Source organism: Carassius auratus, chromosome 23 (genome assembly GCF_003368295.1).
Source record: "Carassius auratus strain Wakin chromosome 23, ASM336829v1, whole genome shotgun sequence".
Lineage (NCBI taxonomy): Eukaryota > Metazoa > Chordata > Actinopteri > Cypriniformes > Cyprinidae > Carassius > Carassius auratus.
The window spans coordinates 17,807,213-17,815,965 of record NC_039265.1 but is presented as its reverse complement, the minus strand read 5'-3'; the positions used below and the strand labels follow the sequence as shown (position 1 = coordinate 17,815,965).

The following is an 8,753-nucleotide window of genomic DNA, read 5'->3' as shown; positions in this document are numbered from 1 at the left end:
CGGCCTCCAAGGCCAAGACAAGGAGAGTGGGCTGCTCGGTGATGACCTCCGTGGCAGCAGAAGAGAGAGTGGGCTGCTCTGTGGTCAACTGTTCAGGAGTGGGAGCTCAGGGACCTCCTGATGTAGGTTATTCAGGACTACTGCAGTCGGGTCCTCCAGGACTACTGGACTAGTTAACACCATAGAGATGCCAGCAGACTCCACCAGCCTCAGCGGTGGATCCGCTAAATTGGAAACCAGCCACATTAGCCTTGGGCCCACCTTGTGAAGTGGACTGGAAAGGCAGACATGAAGGCCATAACTGGACGAGTCTCAGTTGTGGCGGCCATGTCAAGACAAGACTCTAGATTGGCGGCCATCCTCTGAAGAGGCTCCGAACTGGTGGCCATGTCAGGACGAGACTCTGGAATTACCAAACATGGCAACAGAGTAGGAACACTCCTCCTCCTCCTCTTCCAAGAATGAGGTGACCCGGTGGGAACAGCCATAGGTTTGGAGGAGGGAAGCACAAGGAGAGAAACCCACTCCTCCATTCGTTGGCAACAGTTGTAGATCACTTACCAGTAAGTCCAGGTTTCTAAATCCCCCAGCTCCTCCTAATCAAAAGGTTCACCCAGACCAGACAGGAAGCAGCGGATGAAGGTATCCTCCGTAAAAACCCAACCCCTTGACAGCATCAAGGAGATCTTGACCAAAAATCCCAAAAGGACCATTGTACTGGTAGCATAACTGCTGTCTTCTTGCTAGGGTAGGTCTTGGGAGGTTGGGAGGTTGCTTCCTGCAGGAGCGGAGCTGAGAACAAAAATAAAAGGCCGGAGAGCACATGGTGCCAACAAAAACAATGACAAGCCATATGCTCACCAACAGACCCGGTGCCCTCTGGTGGCTGTCCAGGGCACACCAGCTGATGACCGTGACACTTTCTAGTGAATCAGTTCATCCTAAATGTCCTATTCCATATGTAGCTCAGGAAAGTCTGATTCATTCCAGTCAAATCGTTTGTTTAGAAGAGTCATTTTCATTAACTGATTCACAAAAATGATTCACTGATGTTTTTGAGTTATGTATTCAGTGTTCATTAGTACAAACCCCACACTGCAATCATCAGCAATAATTAAATCGGGTAGTATAATAATCTATATAGCTCCAATGTACTTACAGTAGTTATTTTTGTTTGTAGCTTGCAATGTACTGTAGTTTAACAACTTCAAATTATGTTAAAATTTCAATGCAGTTTGAAGCCAAAATAGGTTTGGAATAGGATGCACAAAATCCTACATTGCAAAAAGCTTCTGTATTCACATACTTGTGTAGCACGTTTCGAAGTCTTATGGTTTAGCATTTACCAACCTGGTAGTCCATTTTCCACTGATTTCCGTGGTCAGGATGTGTCTGTCCTATGAGTTCCTGAACTTTTGCTCTTCTAAGGGGTTTTTGCCCACCACTGAGCTGGGGTCACTGGGGTGTAGGCCTTCTTCATGGGGTTGTAATCTACAATCTGATTGGTGCTGTAAGCACGTCTTCGTGGAGAGGTGGCTATGTCAGTTCCTGTGTAAAAAAAAGAAAAGAAAAGAAAATAATTAGGCTCATTTTTTTTAGTTTTCCCTCAATTTATTTTATTGCTTGCTGACTTCATGAAGAAACCTCTCTTTCATCAGGAGACATCAGGAATAGTTCATCCTAAAATAAAAATTCTGTATCTCATTGTCATTTTGTAAGTCGATTTGGATAAAAGCGTCTGCTAAATGAATAATTGTAAATTTAAATGTAAATGTAGCTTGTATGGACTACTTTGTAAATATATTTCCCCCGTATAGAGCTGTACTTTACCCATAATGTCTTGCTCTGTGACGACAGGACTGCTCTCAGACATGGTCTCCTGGCAACTGTCAAACAGCGAGCCGACTTGACCGACTTGACCGTCAGAGGACACCTTCCCAGCATCCTCCTCTTGAGAGTGATAGAACACTGAACTGGCCGACTCGTTGGAACGCATCATACTGTACCGCCTCCGTTTGTCCTGTTACAGCACAGAAAAGAGAGCTTTTTGTCTCCTAAATCTATATTTGCATTAACTAAAATGTATAATAGTTATTATACTTATAATACTTATATACTTAGTATTTTTGGATAATGACTGTAAATAACAAATATTTTTCTTAATAATTCTGAAATAGTAGTAGTATAAAATATAGTATAATGATAACAGATTAAGCATTGTAGTGTTTTTAATAAAAAATAAAAATATATGTGTGTGTGTGTGTGTTGTGTGTGTGTGCTGTCAAATGATTAATCATGATTAATTGCATCCAAAATAAAACGTTTTTGTTTACATAACATATGTATGTGTACTGTATATTATCTAAATAATATTAATAATACAACAACAAAATTACATATTCATAACTAATAATTAATACACTGTAATACAATATATTTCAAATAATAAAAATATCTTCTAAATAATAATAATAAGTGTATTGCCAGGTGGTCTTGGTTTTAGTAAAGTGCACGAAGAAGAAGTGGAGATAATGAACTTAAACACACGTAGACCATTTAAATATAACATCAATCCAAAACAAAGATGGTAAAGAAAATGAGGGCTTATAAACGGCAGGCAACTAAGGAGCAAACAAGATGATTAACAAACACAGGAGGAAACTAATGAATGATAATTAACTTGTGTAGAGAACAGGAAACTAACCAAACGGGAAAGTTGGAACTAAACAGAAACCAACATGTGACATTTATATTTGATGTAATATTAAAATACAATAAATAAAATCACAATAATATTAATTAGCATTTTTATGGTTGTTAATATAAAAAGTAGTATAAAATAAAACAACAATTTCAGGTTAACTACTGTAGTTTTTATTTGATATTTTATGAAATAAGGTTCAAATAACATTATCTACCTCAATAATATTAATAATACAACAAAACAATTACATATAACTAATAATTAATAAATGTATCAAATAGATTATTACATATTTATAAAAATAATACATTACTATTATTATTATTATTATTATTATTAACAAAATACAGTATATTTAAAATAACATTATCTAAAAAATACTAATGCTAGTATTATAACACTACTACTGACTGTAATAATTATTCATATTAATATTATTGTATATAAATAATATAAAAATACAGTATAATAATTGTAGATGGATGGATGGATGGATGACTTACTGATTTGGGTTGGAGTGATATCTGGAGGTGTCACAGACCACGCTGTATCCAATCAGCCGGTCCCCAGGGAACAGACAGGTCATCCCCACTGGAGAGAGCAGGATCTCCTTTGTCTCAGGATACAGCCACTCGATGGAGATGTCAGTCAGTACTGATGTCATGGACTTCTTCAGCGACTTAATCATCTGCCGAAGACACAAATAACTGCAAGGTCAAACACCATCTAGTGCTTCAGTCAAGAGAGCACAGTCTATAGAAATAAAACAGGGAAACTATAATGATGCTAGAGTTAAACACCAGGGAGAAAAGGCATGTCAGCTATGATTATTATCCTAACACATGTTTGACTAAACAAAACCAATTGTTAATTGCTAATATATGTGGACACTTCACAATTTACTTGGCTGCTGTAATTGCTTTGCGGTGACATTCAAAATAGCAAGCAGTTGCGCTGGAATATAAACATGTCAGAGGAAATGAGGACCTTGGGCTGCAGTCGTTCTCCTTCTGCCAGGAACTCAGCTGTGCCTCTGGAAACAGCGGCCAGTCCTAAAACCAGCCTTCTGCACGCACCCTGGCCTATCCCGAATGTGTAACACCTGCCATGATGCAAACACACACACACAGACACGACAGGTGCGGTGAGTCTGTGAAAACATCAGAAGAGCGTTACATAATAATATATATATATATATATATATATATATACATTTATATATATATATATACACACACACACACACACACACACACACACACACACACACACACACTTACATATAACTAATATTCTCTTAAACCTTGTCTGTAAATGTTTTCAGAGACCTTGCATTCTGGAATTTCCTTAGAATGTGGTATTTAATGTTATCTTAAACACAAAAAAAAAAAAACAGTTAAATTTTTGATGTCGTTGAATTCTGAGATGTGCACTATGTCAATAAAATGTCACCACTAATGTTAATTTCAGGCATGAAGATACACTGTTTTACCATAGTGCCTATGATGTCTCAAGGTAGGCAGCTCCCTAGGTTTTGGAACCAAGCTGATATATTTAAGCCTTATTAGAAATTTCTACAATCTCTAGATTTGAGCTTTAATACACAGTATCTGAAGGCAAACAGTAGTAATTGCAGACGAGTGACCTTCAGTGTAGGCAGCAACATCCTGCGGCTCACCGCGTGGAGAGATATGAGAGAAAGAGAACAGATCTGTCCATTTACTAAAGTGTGGATGGCGATCAGATGAGTTTGTTGATGAAACATTCTTCCCTAACAAGCAAAGAAAGCTGAGTCATGTCCTCACAGCAGAGAAACGGAGTGCAGCGAAGACACATTTGTGATTATTCTAGATCGTCTGTGAGGGCAAGTGCTGTTTAAGGCAGTTAAATTACACCACGGCTCACTTCCCAGCCATCGTGTGTCTATTGTACTGCAGGAACGGCTCTTACAACCCCACAGGTTCCTCCATTCATCTGAGAGAACGCTAGTGTAGCATCCGTTCTAGGAGGACGGGGAAGAAAAAGAAGTGCTTCTCCGAGGTGAATGTCTCGGCAGGTGATAAATGGACTGGAGGTGGGAGATGGAAGTCTCTCGGAAGCAGCGGAGTGCGAAACAAAGCCTGCGAATCCCTGCCACATTATGGCTAGTGTGGATCTAAAGGATTAGACGGAGAGACATCAATTTACTGTTGCTAGCGGCTGCGCGGATCTGATTATGATCTTATTACCTGAATAGTTCTGCAGCTCTGTATCCTTGAACCTGTGATATTAAAGGATTACTTCACCCCCAAAAAATTCTGATTTGAATTATGAGTCATTTAATCAGCAAAACCTTATGTGGAAAATAGATGTTGGATATTTTTAAGACTATCCGAGCTGCTCTTTTACACATAAATGAAAACATATGTGATCAGAAGCTGGTTTGCACTAAAAAGGCACCATAATATGATTCCAGCATTATATTCCAAGTCATGATAGTGAATGCTATTCAGTATGATCTATTATTATCTATTTAGCATATTCAGCAGAGTAAGCTCATGCAAAAATGATTATTCTGCCATCATTCACTCACCTTGGTGTTGTTTCAAACCTGAGTGACTTCATTTTTGTGCAACACAGAAGATATTCTGTGGTTCAAACAACATTGGACTCCATTGAGTTTCATTAGAAGAAAATACTGAAAACTTTTCAGTATATATTTTATGTTCCAACGATAAATGAAAGCCATACAGGTTTAGATCAACATGAGGTTGAGTAAAGAACGACAGAATGTTTACTTTCGGAGGAACTATCTGTTTGTGTTAGTTTGCTGAAATATTCTCTTTATTTGATTAATAATCAATTTACATACATGTATTTATTTATTGTCAATATTCAACTTTATATAGTATAAATTGTCTTTCAGTTACATTTATGTTCTCAGTATGTTTTTGAGAGTATGTTAATCTATCCAAAACCATTGTAATTGCGTCACGATCAGTGCTGTTTTTGTCATCTAACTACAGCTAGTAAAAGTTGCTTTCATAAATTGATATAAAGCTAAAAAAAAATATTAGAAGCAAAACTTATACTATACAAACATCTGAAATTGTCCTGAAATAAAACAAGTTTAAGTACAATTACCATGACTGAAAGAATAACTAAAGCTAAATAGAATAAAATAAAACGAATAAAATCACATAAACTTTGACTAAAATTTAAATTAAAAAAAGAAACAGAAAAATTAATTCTATATACTAAATACATTTACATTACATTTACATTTATTCATTTAGCAGACGCTTTTATCCAAATCGACTTACAAATGAGGACAGTGGAAGCAAACAGAAAACAGCAAAAAGAGCAATGATATATAACTGCTATCTATTATTAGTTGCAGTGCTGTTCAGTAAAAAATTAAATGAGCAAGATCTTGAGTTAATGAACGTCCTAAAAAACCCACCAAAATTTCTGATTAATACATTAGCACAACCTTTTAATTACACAGTACAATCGTATTTGATGGACTCAGATGCATAGCAAGGCACTAGCAACGCCAAGGTCATGGTTCAATTCCCAGGGAATGCATGAACTGATCAAATATACACCTTAAATGCAATGTAACTTGCTTTGGAAAAAAGCATCTGATAAATGCACGAATGGGAATGTGCAAGCTCTGACCTGGTGAACCTGGCGTGGCTGCGGAGCAGCTCAATAACTTTCCCCGTGTTACTGACGGCTCCATCGGTCAGGAGGAAGAGCAGGCGAGGATGACCTCTCTGCATGGGCTGCCGCAGGATCCAGTTGAGAGGAGCCAGTATGTTTGTGCCGCCCATGTCAGCCCGGATCTTCTTCACATGCTCACAAGCCAACGCCAAGCTCTCCTGTGAAATAAAGGAGGTTTGTTATAACAGACTATAAAAAACTACATTTCTTCTGCGAAAAAATATTCAGTTAATCAGTATTTTTATCTAACATGGTATTTGAGTTTATTTTTCTTTTCCAAATGGCAGAATTTTTTTATTTATTTTTTTTTTTTAAGCATGCAGTCACTACATTTTTCTACATTTTCAGTAAATAAAACAAAAATACTGGGAAATAAAATATTGTTTTTGCACTGCACTGATTAAGGAGTATTTATATAAATTATCAAATCAGTATGAAACTCTACTAGACGTTCATTATATAAAACCAGAGCTTTTCCACTGGATCCTGGCAGAAAAACCCCAGCATTGATCCTCTGGACAGTAACTGCTGATCTAATGAGGGCAGTGTGTGTGGGTCCTTGCGGGTGACTAACCTCATCATAGCTCTGGCTGGTGGAAAACAGCGTCTTGAACTTGGATCCGAAGCCCACTATGTTGAATAAGCATGCTGGGAAAAGACTTTTCAGAATCACAACCATTGCGTCCTGTGAATGCACACAAGAGGAAGAGGTCAACATGAATGATTCTGCATTACTCATTAAAACATGTATATTATTTCAATTATATGTATTACTATCAAATTTATATATATATTTATATATATACTGCATTACTCGTTACTCCACATTACTCCACAAAAATGTTTATCAAATAAAAAAGGTTTTTCATTATTGCTGAGAACCAGTACCAACTCATAATAATTATTAGATATTTAAAAAATTATATATAATTTTATACAAATATTTTTAAATGTCATTATTTTTGTTTGGTTTAATAAACATGTTTTTAGTTTTATTTTGATATATTACAACATTTGTTATATAAATATAGTGTAAATATAATTCACTCCGAGTTTACATCTTTCATTGCATTTGACTTGCTCATAGTGATTTAATAACATACTTTCATTAACAGAGATTATAGTCATTTGCCATTGCTTCTGTAAAGCGACTCTAATTACAGGGTTAAGTGCTGTAACTATTACAGACACTGAGGGTGACCTGTTTCCCCAAATGTTTAGACCGGTGGTCGATTGCCAGTGGCATTTCAGCTGTGTCACTCTTGCTTGGATTGAACCAACAATCTTTGTTAGCAGACCTGAAGCCATTAGGCAACTGTGTAGCATCGCTCGCTGAACGCCACAATTATACCTGTCAGACATCTGTACTGTCTCATCTAAATAGAGATATAATTTATCATGCTGCTTCTCGACAGACTGACGGCAGGTACAGCGGTGAGTAATTAGCATGAGGTTATAATTAAGTTTGTAAATATGAATTAGATTATTAAAGAGTTCTAGCATTTAAACTGTTTTTTTACAGTGATATGTTCTGTTAACGTTTTGAATTAAATGAAAAACTAATCACCAGTTTGGTTCTAATAATAAAAAATATCTACCTTCGGCAAACGCTTCCTCACAAATTCAAAAAGTACTTGACACACAGTGAGAAATTATACTTGGTTCTTACCAAAAATGGCCCTGAAAACTGTCTTTCAAGCTTCAAAAAGGCACAAAAAGATGCATGAAGTATAATATTGTGAATGTTTTGGAATCATACGACAGCTTTGTGTGAGAAATTATTTACTGAAAATGTTTTCATGAGAGCTGAAATGTCTTTTGAGTCAAATATTGGCAATGAATCAGTTTGTCAAGTTTATGAAATGGGTCTAAATGAATCGTTGAACTCACTAAATAATAATTTAAAGGTATGGTTCCCACAAGAATAAAAAATTGGCTTAAAATATATTTATTATGGATTATGGATATGATTGCTTGAGGATTGTGATGTTTTTATTAGCTGTTTTGACTCTTATTCTGACGGCACCCATTCACTGCAGAGGATCCATTGGTGAGCAAGTGATGCTAAATTTCTCCAAATCTGTTCAGATAAAGAAACTGGATGACCTGATGTTAAATAAATTTAAAGCAGATTTTCATTTTTGCAAAATACATAGCAGAAATGACCAGCATACTTCTTCTTTAGTGTTAATAAAAGAAATAAAGTCACATGAGGGTAAGTCAAATGTTCACTTCTGGATGAACGTTTCCTTTTAGTGTTATTAGATGCATCTATTGTTGTCCTCCTCCAGCCCAGGAGAGATCACGCTGGATATATGACATTTCAGCATGGGACAAGTCTTCT

The 8,753-nt window shown here is 36.5% G+C and overlaps 1 protein-coding gene across 1 annotated transcript in view; it reads right to left on the bottom strand.

The window, feature by feature from the left end:
- Window positions 1–609: 609 nt before the first annotated feature.
- LOC113040887 (von Willebrand factor A domain-containing protein 5B1-like) overlaps window positions 610–8,753 on the bottom strand; it is a 25,085-nt gene continuing 16,941 nt past the window's right edge. Inside the window, 8 exon segments of the mRNA XM_026199084.1 lie at window positions 610–792; window positions 1,351–1,432; window positions 1,434–1,548; window positions 1,831–2,020; window positions 3,204–3,392; window positions 3,692–3,806; window positions 6,365–6,567; window positions 6,984–7,094. Coding sequence (XP_026054869.1) covers window positions 610–792; window positions 1,351–1,432; window positions 1,434–1,548; window positions 1,831–2,020; window positions 3,204–3,392; window positions 3,692–3,806; window positions 6,365–6,567; window positions 6,984–7,094 — 1,188 coding nt within the window.